Source organism: Gorilla gorilla, chromosome 16, assembly GCF_029281585.2.
Source record: "Gorilla gorilla gorilla isolate KB3781 chromosome 16, NHGRI_mGorGor1-v2.1_pri, whole genome shotgun sequence".
Taxonomy (NCBI): Eukaryota; Metazoa; Chordata; class Mammalia; order Primates; family Hominidae; genus Gorilla; species Gorilla gorilla.
Window position 1 is genome coordinate 67,132,411 of NC_073240.2, and position 20,611 is coordinate 67,153,021.

Sequence of the window (20,611 nt, forward strand, 5' to 3'; positions counted from 1 at the left end):
GCCAGGAGTGTGAGACCAGCCAAGGCAACGCAGAGAGATCCCCATCTCTACAAAAATTTTAAAATTAGCCAGGCACAATGGCATGCACCTGTAGTCCCAGCTACTCGGGTGGCTGAGGCGGGAGGATCCCTTAAGCCCAGGAGTTGAAGGCTGCAGTAAGCTATGATTGTGCTACTGCACTCCAGACTGGGTGACAGAGCAAGATTCTGTCCCTAAACATGAAACAAAAAAGCAACGCGCTGGGATTACAGGGTTGAGCCATCACACCCTGCCTAGATCTATTTCTAAAAGCAAAATTGTTATAAAGTAGATAAACCTGTATTCTTACCATTATTGCTAACAAAATCTTCATGTAAAATAGGGACATCAAGTCGAATTCGTTTTAAACAGGTCTGAAAATGAAAAGAGATTATTTATTTTTACCTCTTTACCAATCATGTTGGGGGGAGATAATTTGCTATTACTTTTCCCTCTCTACCAAAAGAGATTTCAAAATGAACACTTTAAACAGCAATTTAGCCTCAACTAAATCTATCCTACCATTTAGCATGTGAATGATATTTATAATCATCTCAACACTTACCTGAACTTCCTTTTTACTTCCCAGGTATTCAACTCTGTCAATAAAATCCTCAAACTGCAGTTTAGGGAATAGCCTATGTGCCCAGTGCTCCATGTGTCTGATTAGCATCTTCAAGTCTTCAGCCTGGCACATAAAAATAAAAATGCTAAACAGGAGTCTCATTCTCACAGCTGACCCCGTCAGCAACTTTCAGAACTGAAAAGCTATGCCAAAATCACTGGGGTCATTTTATATTTATAAGGTTGAAAAACTTATAAAAGGAACTTTAATAAGAAAAATATTGGCCAGACACAGTGGTTCACACCTGTAATCCTAGCACTATGGGAGGCCTGGGGGACAGATCACTTGAGCTAAGGAGTTTAAGACCAGCCTGGGAAACATGGTGAGACCCCGTATCTACTAAAAATACAAAACAATAGCCAGGCATGGTGGTGTACACCTGTGGACCCAGCTACTCAGGTGGCTGAGGTGAAAGGACTCCCTGAGCCTGGGGGGCAGAGGTTGCAGTGAGCCAAGTTCACACCACTGCACTCCAGACTGGGTGACAGCGAGATCCTATATCCAAAAAAAAGAGAGAAAATTATTAAGAACTCAGAGGACTGCAGTCTAAAAGAGCACTGGATACAGGGGTTTTTTTGGTTTTTTTGAGAGAGATTCTCGCTTTCTTACCCAGGCTGAAGTGCAAGGGCGCAATCTTGGCTCACTACAACCTCAGCCTCCCGGGTTTAAGCAATTCTCATGCCTCAGCCTCCCAAGTAGCTGGGATTAGAGGTGTGCGCCACCACACCCGGCCTAAATTTTGTATTTTTTAGTAGAGAGGAGGTTTTGCCATGTTGGCCAGGCTGGTCTTGAACTCCTGGCCTCAAGTGATCTGCCCACCCTGGCCTCCCAAAGTGCTGGGATTACAGCATGAGCCATAGCAACCTGCCTGGATACAGATTCATAAAAATTACATGAAAAAAAATCCCAGTACAAAAACTTAATAAAGTTGGCCAGGCGCAGTGTCTCATGCCTGTAATCCCAGCACTGTGGGAGGCCGAGGCGGGTGGATGACCTGAGTCAGGAGTTCCAGACCAGCTTGGCCAACATGGTGATACCCCATCTCTACCAAAAATACAAAAATTAGTTGGGCGTGGTGGTGGGCACTTGCAATCCCAGCTACTTGGGAGGCTGAAGCAGTAGAATCGCTTGAACCCAAGAGGCGGAGGTTGCAGTGAGCCAAGATCGAGCCATTGCACTCCAGCCTGGGTGACAAGGGCAAAACTTCATCTCAAAAAAACAAAAAAAAAACACTTAATAAAGTTAAAAGATAGTAGGCCGGGCAGTGGCTCACGCCTGTAATCCCAGTGCTTTGGGAGGCCGAGGCGGGCAGATCACGAGGTCAGGAGATCAAGACCATCCTGGCTAACACGGTGAAACCCCATCTCTACTAAAAATACAAAAAAAAAAATTAGCCAGGCCTGTTGGCGGGCGCCTGTAGTCCCAGCTACTCGGGAGGCTAAGGCAGGAGAATGGCGTAAACCTGGGAGGCGGAGCTGGCAGTGAGCCTAGATTGCGCCACTGCACTCCAGCCTGGGCAACAGAGCAAGCAAGACTCCGTCTTAAAAAAAAAAAAAAAAAAGAATATATTAGAAACACTTGAAAAACTACAAAACTCTCTAAAAATATACTATCATCTGCAAAAAAATTATACCTACACTCCTACATAATTCAAAAATAGATTTCAAAATGTGCATTTGTAAAGTGATTGACAGTTACTAAATGTATTCATTTTTTAACCACACTTTACTGACATTTATTATGAACCAGGCACTGTGCCACATCTTGGGGACACATAAGTGATTGATACAGGCAGAGTCCTTGCCCTCATGAAATTTAAAACTTTGAGGTAGACAAAGTAAATTTTATTCCTGTAAATTATAAAATAAAAACTGAGACTTTACAGACACAGGTGTGATTTTCCTATAGCCAAGGTTTAAGCAGCAAAAAATGAGACTGCACAAGACATGCTTTCTAATTCTTCAAACGGTTCCCTTTCTAGTACATCACAACTGTTTCTCAAGACATACGACGACTAAGGATAGTATCTTAAAGCATTCTGAGATTTCCAAGATCATAATGGGTCCACATTTTTATTGCTATTTTAAAAAACAAAGGTCTAACATAAAAATCAGTTCTTACCTCATGACCTTTACCTTTGAATTTTGCCTTATCAAATACATGCCTTAAGGCTGGAAGTCCTCTCTCTGAAATTAATCTGTGAATAAAAATATGTTTTTAATTTCAAGTTTTCTTTTCTTTTTTTTTTTTTTTGAGACGGAGTCTCACTCTGTCGCCCAGGCTGGGATGCGGTGGTGCGATCTCAGGTCACTGCAAGCTCAGCCTCCCCCAGGTTCACGTCATTCTCCTGCCTCAGCCTCCCGAGTAGCTGGGACTACAGGCACCCACCACCGCACCCAGCTAATTTTTTGTATTTTTAGTAGAGACGGGGTTTCACCATATTAGCCAGGATGGTCTCAATCTCCTGACCTCGTGATCCGCCCACGTAGGCCTCCCAAAGAGCTGGGATTATAGGCGTGAGCCACCATGCCCAGCCTAATTTCAAGTTTTCTAGAGTTTGGTCCAAAGCAAGACCATAAGAAAAAATATGTTCTGCTGAATTAAAAAAAAGTTTTTAGAAATATAAGAGCTCCACATCATACCAACCAAAAGTTTATAACATTAGAAGAAAAACAATGGATATTAAAAATAAAAAGTATAAATATATAAGAATATAGTAAATGTACCTCTGAGCATCCAGCTTGGGTATATTTCTTTTAACTGTTCTCTTTGGAGGTACAGGAACAGGTGCTCCATTTCCTGACTCTGGTGAAACAAACCACAATTCAGTATTACTGTACTTAAATGATTTGTATTATTTATTATGTATCATTTCCAAGCTGATAAGATAACTAAACATGGGACACCGTTTTTTGAAACAGGGTCTCACTCTGTTGCCCATGCTGGAGTGCAGTGGTGCGATCTTGGCTCACTGCAGCCTCAAACTCCTAGGCTCAAGCGATTCTTCTGCCTCAGTATCCCGAGTACCTGGAAGTACAGGTGCTGCCTACCACACCCGGCTAATTTTTGAATCTTTAGTAGAGTCGAGGTCTCGCCAGCCTGGTCTTGAACTCCTGGGCTCAAGCCATCCTCCTGCCTCGGCCTCCCAAAGTGTTGGGATTACAGGCAGGACCCACTGTGCCCAGCCTCCTTTTTTTTCTTTTTGCTCCTCAAATACCTTTTACCATAGCCACCACACCCCGGCTAATTTTTGTATTTTTAGTAGAGACGGGGTTTCACCATGTTGGCCAGGCTGGTCTCAAATTCCTGACCTTGTGATCCGCCCACCTCAGCATCCCAAAGTGCTGGAATTACAGGCATGAGCCACCTTGCCTGGCCTCACAGCCTCCTATTTAAAACTGTCTATACATACCTTCATCAGGCTCAGTTCCTTCACCACCTTGTCTCTCTGGAGAGGCTGGAGGTGGGAAAGGAGGAAAAGTTTCATCTTCTACATGCTCATAATCTGGTAGGTCAATCACGCCATTCTCCTGTGGTTCTAGCATCTTTTCCTCTAGGGGAAAAAATTAAAGTTATTTGTATTCATCCAAAATAGTCTCCACTATATAGACAAGTTCTACCTGCAGCCATTTCATGTGTTTCAATCAGACCACATTTCAAACTCACACATCATGAAAACTAGAGAAGATACTAATTATGAAAAAAAAGACTAGCCTAGAAATCTAAGTTCCAATGTAGACCCTAACACTAAATAACTATATCATTTTGAACAAATCCTTTTACCTCAACTATTGAGTTTCCCCTACCATAAAAAGATGAATTTGACTTTTCAGAGGGTTTCAAACTGTGATCCAATAGGGTATGAAATACGCAGGATATAGGTACTTCACCCCCACTTCAATTAGAGCTGCTTAAAAAAAAAAATCTGGGCTGGGCGCGGTGGCTCACGCCTGTAATCCCAGCACTTTGGAAGGCCGAGGCGGGCGGATCATGAGGTCAGGAGATCAAGACCATCCTGGCTACACGGTGAAACCCCATCTCTACTAAAAATACAAAAAATTATCTAGGCGTGGTGGCGGGCGCCTGTAGTCCCATCCACTCGGCAGGCTGCGGCAGGAGAATGGCGTAAGCGGAGGCGGAGCTTCCGGCAAGGAGGCGGAGGCGGAGCTTGCAGTAAGCCAAGATGCCGCCACTGCACTCCAGCCTGGGCGACAGAGCGACAGAACAAGACTCTGTCTCAAAAAAAAAAAAAAAAAAATCTGTTTATATACACCTACTACGTGCCCACAAAAATCAAAAATAAAAAAAAATTTTAATGTGTTTACATATTGGTCTTCTAGGTAAGGTTTCCTTTAAAGAATGGGAAATTATCCTCAGGTTGATAACTCGAAAGAATGTTTTTCAGTACTGCCTTACTTAACTTCTCAATAACAACTGACACTTTTGGTCAGTTTTTTTCTGGGAAAAATGTTTACCTTAACTTCTAAGACACGCCGGTAATCCCAGCACTATGGGAGGCAGAGGCAGACGGATCATGAGGTCAGGAGTTCGAGACCAGCCTGGCCAACACAGTGAAACCCCGTCCCTACTAAAAATATAAAAAAAATTTAGCCAGCTGTTGTGGCACGCACCTGTAGTCCCAGCTACTCGGGAGGCTGAGGCTTTCCTCCCTTTCTGGGCACTCCTCCTGGATTTTCTTTGCAGGTTTATCTTCTAACCTGGCCAATAAGTATCCAAGACTCCATCCTAGGGCTTCTTCATTCATTTATGCACAGAGCTTTAATAAGTACTGATTTATAGATGACTCCCTGATTTTTATCTCTACCCTAGGCCTTGACTCTGCGATCCAGATCACTACTTCCCATTTTACACCTCCTAAACGCCTGAAAGGCACTTGTAACTCAGCAGGTACAAAACCAAACTTCTAAATTTTCCTAATTCATTAAATGACATCTATCCAGCTATGCAATTCAGAAACCTACAAGTCATCTTTAGCAATTCCTTCCCCTATCCCACAGATCCTGCCCATCTTATTTCCTAAATATCCCTTGAATCTGTCTATTTCTCCTTATCTCTATAACCACTTCCCAACATTTCTTGCTTGCATTACTCCACTACTCTCATCCACTCGTCTCCTTCAATTGTCCCTATTACATCTAGACTGAATCTGAAAATATAAAGCTGATCACCTCACTTGGATTAAGTATTTCAATGGTTTCTGATTGCTCTTAAGATAAAGACAAAACTTCAAGGCCCTGTGTGATCCAGCCTCTTACTACCTCACCAGTCTCACTTCACACTACTCTATGCTTTTTCTTTCCTTGAAAGAGCTATATCCCTCAGGCCACTGGCTCTTTACAAATACTATTTCCTGTCTTGAAAAAGCTATTCCTTGACTCCTAATCTCTTCCAGATCTCAACTATCACGTTTTCAAAAGTTTACCTCAATTTCTCTAAATCCTTCTTTAGTAAGCATTCATAGTGTCAAGTACAAGTGTCATGGCACTTATCCAGTTTCAATATCAGGTTTTATTTATACAGTTATTTATTGTTCGTCTCCCAAACTAGACTGTAGCTCAAAAAGGGCAACCAGGTTAAGTCTCTCTGTGTTACACAGCTGGAACCCCAATGCTGTTACACAGCAAGTGCTCAATATCTCTCTCTCTTTTTTTTTTTTTTGAGAAGGAGTCTCGGGCTCTGTCACCCAGACTGGAGTGCAGTGGCGCGATCTCTGCTCACTGCAAGCTCCGCCTCCCGGGTTCTCGCCATTCTCCTGCCTCAGCCTCCCGAATAGCTGGGACTACAGGCGCCTGCCACCACGGCCAGCTAATTTTTTGTATTTTTCATAGAGACGGTGTTTCACCGTGTTAGCCAGGATGGTCTCGATCTCCTGACCTCGTGATCCGCCCGCCTCGGCCTCCTAAAATGCTGGGATTACAGGCGTGAGCCATCGCGCCCGGCCCCAGGTGCTCTATATTTGATGAATGATGGAATGTAAAAAAAAATTCCCGTTTCCCCAAATTGGAGTTAGACGATCTTTAAAATCTCACTAATTCTAAATTTCGGTTACCATAAATATAAAAGCAAAGCATCGGCTGGGCGCGGTGGCTCACGCTGGTAATCCCAGCACTATGGGAGGCAGAGGCGGACGGATCATGAGGTCAGGAGTTCGAGACCAGCCTGGCCAACACAGTGAAACCCCATCTCTACTAAAAATACAAAAAAAATTAGCCGGGCGTGGTGGCACACGCCTGTAGTCCCAGCTACTCGGGAGGCTGAGGCAGGAGAATCATTTGAACCCAGGAGGCGGAGCTTGCAGTGAGCCGAGACCGCGCCACTGCACTCCAGCCGGAGCGAAAGAGCGAGACTCCGTTTCAAAACAAAAACAAAAACAAAAACAAAAACAAAGCATCAATTCCTGATCATGACCCACTGTAACTTCAAGCAAGCTACAAGAATCTGTACTAGGGTTCAGACCTTTGAGGCTGACAGCAAGCTTTGAGTTTGATGACAGTACCTAAAATATATTAAGTGTACTCAGGAACTGGCCAAGCATGGGGTGGGGCTTGTCAGTAAACTGGTATTTCTTTCTTCTATTTGTAGTGAATAAGATGCTCTATAGACGACTTTTACTCCTCATCAATGGTCGCATAACTGTCTCTTTTTAGACACTTATGAAATTGTCTGAACTTCCTCCTCTACTTCTCAAACTCCCAGAAGAGTGAAGGTAACAAATGTTATGCCCAAACCACGGTTTGTTCCCAGACCCTGGTTTCCAATGCCCACCTCTTTTCCAAGAAGTCCAAAGAGACGCCCCTCATCGCAAAGGAAGTGCTACCGTGCTGCCTCGATGTCCCCCTTGGGTGCCATCCCTGAAACATCGAACCTCCCATACCTCTTCTCCAGCCGTCCCCCTCATCCTCGTTCCCCGCCTACCCTCTCTTCAACTTCATTCATTCATCCAACATTCGCTGGGGGATTTCTACATTGACACGCCCTGGACAGAAGCCTGGGGTAAAGATGATCAGGAACACGTTCCCTCCCGCTAAGCGGCTTGGCAGAGTAAGAGGCATCCCAAAACCTAAGCAACCGGGACACGCGCCCATCTCCCCGCCTCTCCAGGCCGGGTCAGGTCGACCCCCCAGCCTCCTGACCCCCTTCCTGCGACAATTAGGCTTTCCCGCTAGTCTGTCTGGCTCCCTGGCTCTTCCATCTGGCTCCCTGGCTAGTCCGACTCCCCTCTCCCCGCAAGAACTTCATTGGCCCGCCAGCCAGCTCTCACCTCACGCAGAAAACACGGGCCACAGCGCGGACCTCGACGTGCAGACTAAGCGCGCTTCTCGCGATACTCGGGAACTCCTGGGGTGAGATGGGCCCGCAGCGTTTGGCGCCAAATCCGTGCGGGGGCTGGGCGGAGCCTGCAAAACCCGCCTCTCAGGTTCCGCCCACCACGCCGGTCCCGCCTTCGGTCCCACAATTTCCGCCCTACTGAATTCTTCAGAGGAACTCAGTTAAGCCTCCTTATTTGCATAAAGTTAATACTTGTTATTCTGGGGTTTTTCTTTTTTTTTTTCTTGAGACTAAGTCTCGCTCTATCACTCAGGCTGGAGAGCAGTGATTCGATCTCGGCTGACTACAGTCTCTACCTCCCGGGCTGAAACGATCCTCCCACCTCAGCCTCCCTTCCCCGACTAACACCACCACACCTAATTTTTGTTTTAATGGGTTTTTGTTTGTTTGCTTGTTTGTTTTGCAAAGACGGGGATTAGCTGCCCAGGCTGGTGTCGAACTCCTTAGCTCAAGCGATCTTCCCACCTCAGCTTCCCGAAGTGCTGGGATTACAGGCGTGAGCCACCGTGCCCGGCACTTTAAACCTTGGAAATAGGTCTCGGTTTTTGGAAAACTGAGTTGTGGGAGGAGGAAAAAGGACAGAGGCAAGCAATGGTGAATAAGAAATTACCGCTTCTTCAGAGTTCATAGCAGAATGCTTCGAACTCAGAGTTTTATGAATTGTTTATTGAATAATAAGCTAAGAAAAGAGGTGGTAAAGAGAGGAAAAATAGGGCTGAACATAGACACTGGCCAGGTGCGGTGTGGCTCACGCCTGTAATCCCAGCACTTTGGGAGGCCCAGGCAGGCGAATGGCTTGAGCCCAGAAGTTGAAGGCTGCAGTGACTAGGATCGCACTGCTGGCGATCCAGCTGGAGATCCAGTCTGGGTGACAGTGAGACCTTGTCGCAAAAAAAAAAAAAAAAAAAAAAAAAAAAGCGAGAGAGTGTGAATGTAAAGAAAAAAAAATGTCAAAAATATGTTACTTGGGGCCGGGTGCGGTGGCTCACGCCTGTAATCCCAGCACTTTGGGAGGCCGAGGCGGGCAGATCACGAGGTCAGGAATTCGAGACCAGCCTAGCCAACGTGGTGAAACCCCATCTCTACTAAAAATATAAAAATTAGCCGGGCGTGGTGGCGCGCACCTGTAATTCCAGCTACTTAGGAGGCTGAGGCAGGAGTATCGCTTGAACCTGGGAGGCAGAGGTTGCAGTGAGCTGAGATCATGCCATTGCACTCCAGCCTGGGCGACGGAGCAAGACTCTGTCTCAAAAAAAAAAAAAAAAAGTTATTTGGTCAGACTTGGTGGCTCATGCCTGTAATCTTAGCACTTTGAGAGGCTGATGCAGGAGGATTGTTTGAGCCCAGGAATTCAAAACCAGCCTGGGCAACATACTGAGACCCTGTCTCTATTAAAAAGAAAAAACATTTTTTAAAAAGTTAACTTTTCCATTTCTAAATAGTAAGTCCAAATATATTTGTATTTGTTTGTATACACACAAACATACACACACAACCTCAGAAAAATATATAACTAGAACCTATGCAATGAAAGTGGCATATGGGATAGAGTGGGATGGGAACTTAACTATAATTTTTTTTGAACATACAAATGTATTAACTATTCAAAAAACTAAATTTAAAAATGTTATCTGAAGCAAATATAGCATCATTAAGATTTGCCAAACCTAGAAGATAATTAGGGAATACTGGCAGCATTATTCTCTCCACTTTTCTTTCTTTCTCTCTGTCTTTTTTTTTTTCTTCTTTGAGATGGTCTCACTTTGTTGCTGAGGCTGGAATGCAGTGGTGCGATCACAGCTAGAATCAGGTGATCCTCCCTCCCCAGCCCCCCAGGTAACTGGCACTACAGACTCGCACCACCACACCCAGCTAATTTTTTAAATTTTTTGTAGAGATGGGAGTTTCGCCATGTTGCCCAGGCTGGTCTCCAACGCCTGGTCTCCAGCGATCCTCCCCTCCTCAGCCTCCCAAGGTGCTGGGATTACAGGCGTGAGCCACTGCACCCAGCTACTTTTCTGTAGCTTGAAACATTTTATTAAAAATTTAAAAAGTGAAGCCAGGTGCAGTGGCTCACACCTGTAATCCCAGCACTTTGGGAGGCCGAGGTGGGTGGATCACCTGAGGTCAGGAGTTCGAGACCAGCCTGGCCAACATGGTGAAACCCCGTCTCAATAAAAATACAATAATTAGCCAGGTGTGGTGGGTGCCTGCCTGTAATCCTAGCTACTCGGGAGGCTGAGGCGAGAGAATCGCTTGAACCCAGGAGGCAGAGATTGCAGTGAGCAAGATCACACCACTGCACTCCAGCCTGGGTGATATAACTAGACTCTGTCTCAAAAAAAAAAAAAAAATTTAAAAAACACTGGGTCCCGGATGTCGAGGCTGCAGTGAGCCGTGATCATGCCACTGCACTCCAGCCTGAGTAACAGAGTGAGACCCTGTCTCAAAACACACACACACACACACACACACACACACAGACACACGCACACACACACACAAAGATAGAAAGTAAATTACCAATTCTGTCTAAAATTATGTGTGCACATGTATCTATGTGTCACATTTCCTTTATTTTATGATTTTATTTCTATACTTGTGAGATAATATATATTAATATTAAGCAATTAATAAAATTAACATAAATTTAGTTTTTTTGTTTTTGAGACAGATTCTTATTCTGTCGCCCAGGGTGGAGTGCAGTGGTGCAATCTTGGCTCACTGCAGCCTCGATCTCCTGGGTTCAAGAGATTCTCTGCCTCAGCCACTCGAATATCTGGGATTACAGGCATGCACCACCATTCCCGGCTAATTTTTGTGTTTTTTGTATTTAGTAGAGATGGGGTTTCACCATGTTGGTCGGGCTGGTCTCAAACTGACCTCAAGTGATCCATCCACCTCAGCCCACCAAAGTGCTGGGATTACAGGCATGAGTCACCTCACCAGGCCTAAAAGTTACATGAATTTGAATGAGAAATGTCCATTTCAGTAGTCTGAATTGTTGAGACAAGAGGCATTCTTTTAATTATCCAGGTAAGTTTATATACTATACTTTTTGACTAATAAAGTAAATGTAAAAGCACTCTGAGAAGTTAAAAAAAGTTATACACCTTCCCCACGCCGCCCCCAGCCTGCCAAAAACGAACAGAGCAGATACTGATACTCTTGAAGGTTTAAATCTCAGTTCCATCATTTACTGGTTGGTGACTTTTAACTCTGATTCAGTTTCCTTTTTTTATTTTTGATCACCTGAGTTGGAGTGCAGTGACACAATCATAGCTCACTGTAACCGTGAACTTCTGATCTCAGGTGATCTTCCTAACTAGGCCTCCCAAAGTCCTGGGATTATAGACATGAGTCACCCCGTCTAACCCAGTTTCCTCATAGGGTTGTAAGGAGGAGTAAAAAACAATATTTAATGCTATGTTACTGTAGTATCGCAGGTACTTCAGAGTCTGAGGCAGGAGGATTACTTGAGCCCAGGAGGTCAAGGCCAGCCTGAGCAACATAGGGACATCCTATCCCTAAAAAATAAAAATAAAAGTAAAAGACATTAATACATTTTATATAACTATCCATATGATTTTTAGAATGTTTCACCCTTTCAGAAAATGTAAAGATTTTGGCCGGGCATAGTGGCTCACACCTGTAATCCCACCACTTTGGGAGGCTGAGACAGTAGGATTGCTTGAGTCCAGGAGTCCCGGACCAGCCTGGGCAACATGGTAAAACCCCATCGCTACAAAAAAGCAGGAAAAGAAAATGTAAAGATTTTGTTAACTAATTGTTTGTTGTTTTATCTGAGTTACAACCACAGTTGTCAGTCATTGATATTGTCAATAACTAATTGTCCACCGGATGCAGTGGCTCCCGTCTGTAATCCCAGCACTTTGGGAGGCCAAGGCAGGTGGATCACTTAAGGCCAGGAGTTCAAGACCAGTCTGGCCAAAATAGTGAAACACCGTCTCTACTGAAAAAACAAAAATTAGGCCTGATGCAGGTGGCTCAGGCCTGTAATCCCAGAACTTTGGGAGCCCAAGGTAGGCAGATCACCTGAGATCAAGAGTTCAAGACCAGCCTGGCCAACATGGTGAAAACTCATCTCTACTAAAAATACAAAATTAGCCCATCGTGGTGGTGGATGCCTATAATCCCAGCTACTGGGGAGGCTAAGGCTGGAGAATCGCTTGAACCCAGGAGGCGGAGGTTGCAGTAAGCCGAGATCGCACCACTGTACTCCAGCCTGGGCTACAGAAGGAGACACCATCTCAAATAAATAAATAAGAATTAGCTGGGCATAGTGGCACACACCTGTAATCCCATCTACTCGGAAGGCTGACGAATGAGGATCACTTGAATCTGGCAGGCGGAGGTTGCAGTGAGCAGAGATCGTGCCACTGCATTTCAGCCTGGGCGACAGAGTGAGACTTTGTCTCAAAAAAAAAAAAAAATTAAACTGAACATTTTAGTACCTTGTTCAGATTTATCCAAAACTAGAAGTTTAGGATCATTACCAAGTATTCCTTTTTCTCTTTTCATTTTTCATAACGTTTCTATTGTAATTTTTTTTTTTTTTTGAGATGGAGTCTTGCTCTGTCACCCAGGCTGGAGTACAGTGGCACGATCTCTGCTCACTGCAAGCTCCGCTTCCCGGGTTCACACCATTCTCCTGCCTCAGTCTCCTGAGTAGCTGGAACTACAGGCGCCCGCCACCACGCCCGGCTAATTTTTTGTATTTTTAGTAGAGACGGGGTTTCACCGTGTTAGCCAGGATGATCTTGATCTCCTGACCTTGTGATCTGCCCACCTGGGCCTCCCAAAGTGCTGAGATTACAGGTGTGTGCCACTGTGCCCCACCTGTAATTAAAAAAAAAAAAAAAAACCAGCAAAAAGCAAGAACCTATTGTCTTCTTTTCATACATGAGGAATATAAGAATATGTTTTTCTTAGCCATTTCACCGGAGATATAAAATATAGTTTTCCTACAGACCGTGTCATTAAAACTCTTTTAAAAGAGTTTAACGTTTTAGGCCAGGCACGGTGGCTCATGCCTGTAACCCCAGCACTTTGGGAGGCTGAGGCGGGCAGATCACCTGAGGCCAGGAGTTTGAGACCAGCCTGACCAACATGGAGAAACCCCTTCTCTACTGAAAATACAAGTTAGCTGGGTGTGGTGGCGCATGCCTGTAGGAGAATCACTCCAATGTGGAAGTGGGGGGATGCAGTGAGCCGAGATTGTGCCACTGCACTCCAGCCTGGGCAACAGAGCCAGACCCCATCTCAAAAAAGGAAATAGAAAGAAATTGAGGCTGGGCGCAGTGGCTCTGCCGGGCACAGTGGCTCATGCCTGTAATCCTAGCACTTGGGGAGGCCAAGGCAGGCGGATCACCTGAGGTCAGGAGTTCAAGACCAGCCTGGCCAACATGGTGAAACCCTGTCTCTACTAAAATACAAAAATTAGCTGGGCATGGTGGCACATGCCTGTAATTCCAGCTACTCAGGAGGCTGAGGCAGGAGAATCGCTTGAACCCTGGAGGCAGAAGTTGTAGTGAGCCAAGATTGCGTCACTGCATTCCAGCCTGGGCAACAAAGAGCGAAACTCCATCAAAAAAAAGAAGACTTTTGAAAGACCAAAAATTGAATATAATGTCAGACTTTTTCTAGCAGGGAACCCAGTCCACCACAAATCTATATAGGCTCTCAGAGATCAGGTTTGAAAGAAGAGAAATGGAGGCTGGATGGAGGCTGGGCACGGTTTCACGCCTGTAATCACAGCACTTTGGGAGGCCGAGGCTGGCAGATCACTTGAGGTCTGGAGTTCGAGACCAGCCTGGCCAACATGGGGAAACCCCATCTCGACTAAAAATACAAAAATTAGCCAGGTCTGGTGGCACATGCCAGTAGTCTCAGCTGCTCAGGAGGCTGAGGCAGGAGACTCACATTAACCCGGGTGATGCAGTGAACCAAAATCAGGTCACTGCACTCCAACCTAGGCGACAGAGAAGACTACATCTCAAAAAATAAATAAGTAAATAAAAATAAAAATAAAAGAAATGGAGTCTCTTAAAACCAAAAGACCATGAACTATCTCAATCCCACATTAAAAAAGCAAAATCCCTGAGTCTTCTTTATTGGCTAGTGTTTTTTGGATTTATCACTTGTGTAAGTGCTGGGTTGCCAGTGATAGTGGTCTGCTGTGTATTTGAGGGACTCCATCTCAGGATTCTGACATATACTTGCCCCCACCTGTACACCACATGCCCAAACTGGCATGCCCAAACTAGCACCCATTCAGAGCTGCAGCAGCATTAACAATTCAGTTGGGCAGGCCAGAGAGTTAAGATCAGTTCAGCTGCAAATAATGGGGGAAAAAACCCAAAAACTAAATAGAGACTGGGTGCAGTGGTTCACATCTGTAATCCCAGCACTTTGGGAATCTGAAGCAAAAAGGCCTCCTGAGGCCAGGAGTTCAAGACCAGCCTGGGCAACATAGTGAGACCTTGTCTCTGAAAAGTAAAAATAGGCTGGGCGTGGTGGCTCACGCCTGTAATCCCAGACTTTGGGAGGCCGAGGCGGGCGGATTGCCTGAGGTCAGGAGTTCAAGACCAGCCTGGCCAACATGGTGAAATGCCGTCTCTACTAAAAATACAAAAATTAGGCCGGGCACGGTGGCTCACATCTATGATCCCAGCACTTTGGGAGGCCGAGGCGGGCGGATCACGAGGTCAGGAGATTGAGACCATCCTGGCTAACATGGTGAAACCCCGTCTCTACTAAAAATACAAAAAATTAGCTGGGCGTGGTGGCCGGCACCTGTAGTCCCAGCTACTCAGAAGGCTGAGGCAGGAGAATGGCGTGAACCCGGGAGGCGGAGCTTGCAGTGAGCCGAGATTGTGCCACTGCACACCAGCCTGGGCAACAGAGCGAGACTCCATCTCAAAAAAAAAAAAAATTAGCCAGGTGTGGTGGTGGGTGCCTGTAATCCCAGCTAATTGGGAGGCTAAGGCAGGAGAATCTCTTGAACCCAGGAGGCAGAGGTTGCAGTGAGCCGAGATTTCGCCATTACACTCCAGCCTGGGCAACAAGAGCAAGACTCCATCTCAAAAATAAATAAATAAAATAAATATAAATATAAAGAATAAATTAGCTAGGCGTAGCTACCAGGGAGTCTAACGTGGGAAAATCACCTGAGCCTGGGATGTTGAGGCTGCAGTGATGGTGCCTGATGGTGCCTGATGGTGCCACTGCATTCCAGCCTGGGCAACAGAGTGAGACTCTGTCTGGAAAGAAAGAAAGAGAGAGAGAGAGAAAGAAAGAGAGAAAATAAGAGAAAGGAAAAGCCGGGCATAGTGGCTCACTAATACCAGCACTTTGGGAGGCCAAGGTGGGTGGACTGCTTGAGCTCAGAAGTTCCAGACCAGCCTGGGCAACATGGCAAAACCCTACCTCTACAAAAAATACAAGAATTAGCCAGGCATGGTGGTATGCACATGTAGTCCCAGGTACTCAGGAAGCTGAGGCAAGAGGATTACTTGAGCCTCTGAGGTTGAGGCTGCAGTGAGCTGTGATGGCACCAGTGCACTCCGGCCCGGGTGACAGAGTGAGATCCTGTCTCAAAAAATAAAACCAACCTGGCTCACGCCTGTAATCTCAGCACTTTGAGGGGCCAAGGCAGGTGGATCACTTGAGGTCAGGAGTTCAAGACCAGCCTGGCCAACATGATGAAACCCCATTTCTTTCCCTTTTTTTTTTTTTTTTTGTTTTTGAGACGGAGTTTCGCTTTGTCGCCCAGGCTGGAGTGCAATGGCGTGATCTCGGCTCACAGCAACCTCTCCCTCCAGGTTCAAGCCATTCTCCTGCCTCAGCCTCCAGACTAGATGAGATTACAGGCATGCGCCACCACACCTGGCTAATTTTGAATTTTTAGTAGAGACGGAGTTTCTCCATGTTGGTCAGGCTGGTCTCGAACTCCGGACCTCAGGTGATCCGCCCGCCTCGGCCTCCCAAAGTGCTGGGATTACAGGCATCAGCCACCGCGCCCGGCCAGTGAAACCCCATTTCTACTAAAAATACAAAAAAATAAGCCACGCATGGTGGTGGGCACCTGTAATCCCAGTTACTCAGGAGACTGAGGCAGGAGAATGGCTTGAACCCGGGAGACAGAGGTTGCAGTGACCTGAGATCACACTACTGCACTCCAGCCTAAGCGACAGAGCAAGACTCCATCTCAAAAAAATGAAAATAAAAAATAAACCAAAACGCCAAACCTACATACACTAAAATAATAAACAAGATAGAAGTTTGTTTGTCTCTCATGTATAAGAAATCTGGAGTTAAATCCATTTTTATATGGTGGTCCATGGTGTTAGAAGTCCAGTCTTCCCATCTTGCTTTACCATGTGAGCATTCCATTCTCAAGTTTATCTGATTGTCCAAGATAATTTCTAGAGATCGAACAACATCCCAGACAGGAAGGAGTAAAGAGAGAAGGGCATGGCCCCATATTTTAAAAACATTTCCCTAGCCGGGCGTGGTGGCTCACACCTGTAATCCCAGCACTTTGGGAGGCCAAGGCGGGTGGATTGCCTGAGCTCAGGAGTTCGAGACCAGACTGGGCAACACGATGAAGCCCCATGTCTACTAAAATACAAATAATTAGCCAGGTATAGCGGCGTGCACCTGTAATCCCAACTACTCGGGAGGCTGAGGCAGGAGAATCGCTTGAACCCAGGAGGCAGAGGTTGCAGTGAGCTGAAATCGTGCTATTGCACTCCAACCTAGAAAACAAGAGCAAAACTCTGTCTCAAAAAAAAAAATGAACTAATATATTAATTTTGCAAATTTACATTTTGGAATGTTTGCAAAAATATGAGGAATGTGGCCAGGCGCGGTGGCTCACGCTTGTAATCCCAGCACTTTGGAAGGCCCAGGTGGGTGGATCACAAGGTCAGGAGATCGAGACCACGGTGAAACCCCGTCTTTACTAAAAATACAAAAAATTAGCTGGGCGTGGTGGTGGGCGCCTATAGTCCCAGGTACTCGGGAGGCTGAGGCAGGAGAATGGCGTGAACCCGGCAGGCAGAGCTTGCAGTGAGCCGAAGTCACACCACTGCACTCCAGCCTGGGCGACAGTGCGAGACTCCGTCTCAAAAAAAAAAAAAAAATGAGGACTGTAATAGGTAGTATTTTCCCAATAATGCATATAAGCAATTCTCAGTATGAGAAGACTATCTCACCACTGTAAACAGTTTTATTTGTTTATTTATTCATTTTAAAATTTTTTTTGAGACAGAGTTTCGCTCTTGTTGCCCAGGCTGGAGTGCAATGGCCCCATCTCTGCTCACTGCAACCTCCGCCTCCCGGGTTCAAAAGATTCTCCTGCCTCAGCCTCCCGAGTAGCTAGGATTACAGGTGCCTGCCTCCATGCCCAGCTAATTTTTGTATCTTTAGTGGAGATGAGGTTTCACCATGTTGGGCAGGCTGGTCTTGAACTTCTGACCTCAGGCAATCCACCCGACTTAGCCTCCCAAAGTGCTGGGATTACAGGCATAAGCCATCACGCCCCGGCTTGTAAACAGTTTTATACTGTTAAACAAAATAGTGAGAGGACATTGCTATGGACTAACCTCCCACACTAGGCCCGAACAGGCCAGACCAAATGAAAATGGGGTCACTCTGAGCCAGTTCTGGTTCTGAGGGCTACCCAACTCACAAATTGCTCTTTGTTCTCTCCTCAGTTAAAATGTGATAAATATCATTTGCTTAAAGTTTTTATTTTATTTATTTATTTATATTTTGAGACACTGTCTCACTCTGTTGGCCAGGCTGGAGTGCAGTGGCATAATCATGGTTCACTGCAGTCTTGACCTTCTTGGGCACAGGTGATCCTCCCACCTCAACCTCCCGAGTAGCTGGGACCACAGGCATGCGCCACAGCACCCAGCTAATTTTTTATATTTTTTGTAGAGATGGAGTTTCAGTGTGTTGCCCAGGCTGCTCTGAAACTCCTGAGCTCTAGTGATCCACCTACCTTGGCCTCCCAAAGTGTTGGGATTACAGGCATGAGCCACCGTGCCTGGACTCTTTTTTTTTTTTTGAGATGGAGTCACACTCCGTTGCTCAGGCTGGAATGCAGTGGCACAATCTCAGCTCACTGCAACCTCTGCCTCTTGTGTCCAAGCAATTCTCCCACTTCAGCCTTTTGAGTATCTGGAATTACAGGCATGTGCCACCAAAAGAAGGAAATACTTGAGACTGGGTAATTTATAAAGAAAGAAGACTTTTTTTTTTTTTTTTTTTTTGAGACGGAGTCTCGCTCTGTCACCCAGGCTGGAGTGCAGTGGCGCGATCTCGGCTCACTGCAAGCTCCGCCTCCCGGGTTCCCGCCATTCTCCTGCCTCGGCCTCCCGAGTAGCTGGGACTACAGGCGCCCGCCACCACACCCGGATAATTTTTTTTTTTTTTTTGAGATGGAGTCTGGCTCTGTCGCCCAGGCTGGAGTGCAGTGGTGCAGTCTCGGCTCACTGCAAGCTCCGCCTCCCGGGTTCCTGCCATTCTCCTGCCTCAGCCTCCCGAGTAGCTGGGACTACAGGCGCCCGCCACCACGCCCAGATAATTTTTTTTTTTTTTGAGATAGAATCTTGTTCTGTCGCCCAGGCTGGAGTGCAGTGGCGCGATCTCAGCTCACTGCAAGCTCCGCCTCCTGGGTTCACGCAATTCTCCTACCTCAGCCTCCCGACTAGCTGGGACTACAGGCGCCCGCTACCACGCCCAGCTAATTTTTTTGTATTTTTAGTAGAGACGGGGTTTCACCACGTTAGTCAGGATGGTCTCGATCTCTTGACCTCGTGATCCACCCGCCTCGGCCTCCCAAAGTGTTGGGATTACAGGCGTGAGCCACCGCGCCCGGCCTTTTTTTTTTTTTTTGAGATGGATGGAGTCTCACTCTGTCACCCAGGCTGGAGTGCAGTGGCATGATCTCGGCTCACCACAACCTCTGCCTCCTGGGTTCAAGCTGTTCTCCTGCCTCAGCCTCCCAAGTAGCTGGGATTACAGGCATGCACCACGACGCCCAGCTAATTTTTTTTTTTTTTTTTTTTGTATTTTTAGTAGCGATGGGATTTCACCATGTTGCCCAGGATGGTCTCCAACTCCTGACCTCAAGTGATCCACCTGTCTCGGCCTCCTAAAGTGCTGGGATTACAGGCGTGAGCCACCACCGCTGGTTAAGAAAGCAGGTTTAATTGGCTCATGGTTCTGCATACTTCTGGCACCAGCTCCTGGGGAGGCCTCAGGAAGCTTACAATGATGGCAGAAGGAAAAGGGAGAACAGGCATGTCATATATGGTGAAAGCAGGAGCAAGTGAGAGAGAGAGAGTGAGTGGGGAGGTGCCACATGCTTTTAAATGACCAGATCTCTTGAGAACTCACTATCTTGAAAAGAGCACCGCTGGGTGCGGTGGCTCACGCCCATAATCCCAGCACTTTGGGAGGCCAAGGTGGGTGGATCACCAGGTCAGGAGATCGAGACCATCCTGGCTAACATGGTGAAACCACATCTCTGTTAAAAATACAAAAAATTAGCGGGAGGTGGTGGCAGGCACCTGTAGTCCCAGCTACTCGGGAGGCTGAGGCAGGAGAATGGTGTGAACCTGGGAGGCAGAGCTTGCAGTGAGCTGAGACTGCACCACTGCACTCCAGCCTGGGCAACAGAGCGAGACTCTCAAAAAAAAAAAAACAAAAAACAAAAACAAAGAGCACCAAGCCATGAGGGATCCACCCCCATGACCCAAACACTTCCCACCAGGCCCCCATCCAGCACTGGGGATTACAATTCAACATGAGATCTCGGCAGGGACAAATATCCAAACCATATCAACATGCTATAGAGAAATCTTTCTTTTTTTTTTTTTGAGACAGTCTTGCTCTTGTTGCCCAGGCTGTAGTGCAGCAATGCGATCTCGACTCACTGCAACCTCTGCCTCCTGAGTTCAAGCAATTCTCCTGTCTCAGCCTCCCAAGGAGCTGGGATTACAGATGCGCGCCGCCATGCCCAGCTAATTTTTGTATTTTTACTAGAGACGGGGTTTCACCATGTTGGCCAGGCTGGTCTTGAACTCCTGACCTCGTGATCTGCCTGCCTCAGCTTCCCAGTGTTCTGGGATTACAGGCATAAGCCCATGCCCAGCCAAGAAGTCTTTCATGAAGGAAAGAGTAAAGACAAGCAACCATAAAGGACAAGGACCCTCTAAAGTTCCACTAAAAAATCAACTTGCAAAAGGCAGATTAATAAGAGAAAAGGATTACAAATGTATTCAACATGTATACACTGGGGCATTCCGAATGAAGACTCAAAGATACAGGGCAAAATATTTTTATGCTTGGGTTCAACAAAGTATGGAGAGGCATGTAGAAATATAATTGGAGGCTCACATTTCTAATCCCAGAACTTTGGGAGGCCGAGGCAGGCAGATCACATGAGGCCAGGAGTTCGAGACCAGCCTGACTAACATGGTGAAACCTCGTCTCTACTAAAATACAAAAATTAGCTGGGTGTGGTGGCAGGCGCCTGTAATCCCAGCTACTCAGGAGGCTGAGGCAGAAGAATTGCTTGAA

General features: G+C 46.2%; 1 protein-coding gene across 12 annotated transcripts in view; it reads right to left on the minus strand.

The window, feature by feature from the left end:
- Positions 1-20,611, minus strand: part of TIPIN (TIMELESS interacting protein) — a 55,180-nt gene that overhangs the window by 12,229 nt on the left and 22,340 nt on the right. For 3 of the 12 annotated variants that reach the window (XM_063698636.1, XM_055362667.2, XM_063698635.1), the window contains exons 2-7: positions 7,926-8,061; positions 4,056-4,196; positions 3,370-3,448; positions 2,765-2,840; positions 584-706; positions 329-392 (exon numbers count right to left, since the gene is read on the minus strand). In XM_063698636.1, coding sequence (XP_063554706.1) covers positions 329-392; positions 584-706; positions 2,765-2,840; positions 3,370-3,448; positions 4,056-4,188 — 475 coding nt within the window. In that variant the 5' untranslated portion in view covers positions 4,189-4,196; positions 7,926-8,061. Of the gene's footprint in view, positions 1-328; positions 393-583; positions 707-2,764; positions 2,841-3,369; positions 3,449-4,055; positions 4,197-4,426; positions 4,809-5,118; positions 5,227-5,274; positions 5,400-7,925; positions 8,062-9,117; positions 9,231-15,183; positions 15,277-16,675; positions 16,774-20,611 lie in introns of those variants that run through there. The other 9 variants (XM_019010702.4, XM_004056368.5, XM_055362672.2 and 6 more) reach the window with 8 other exon arrangements.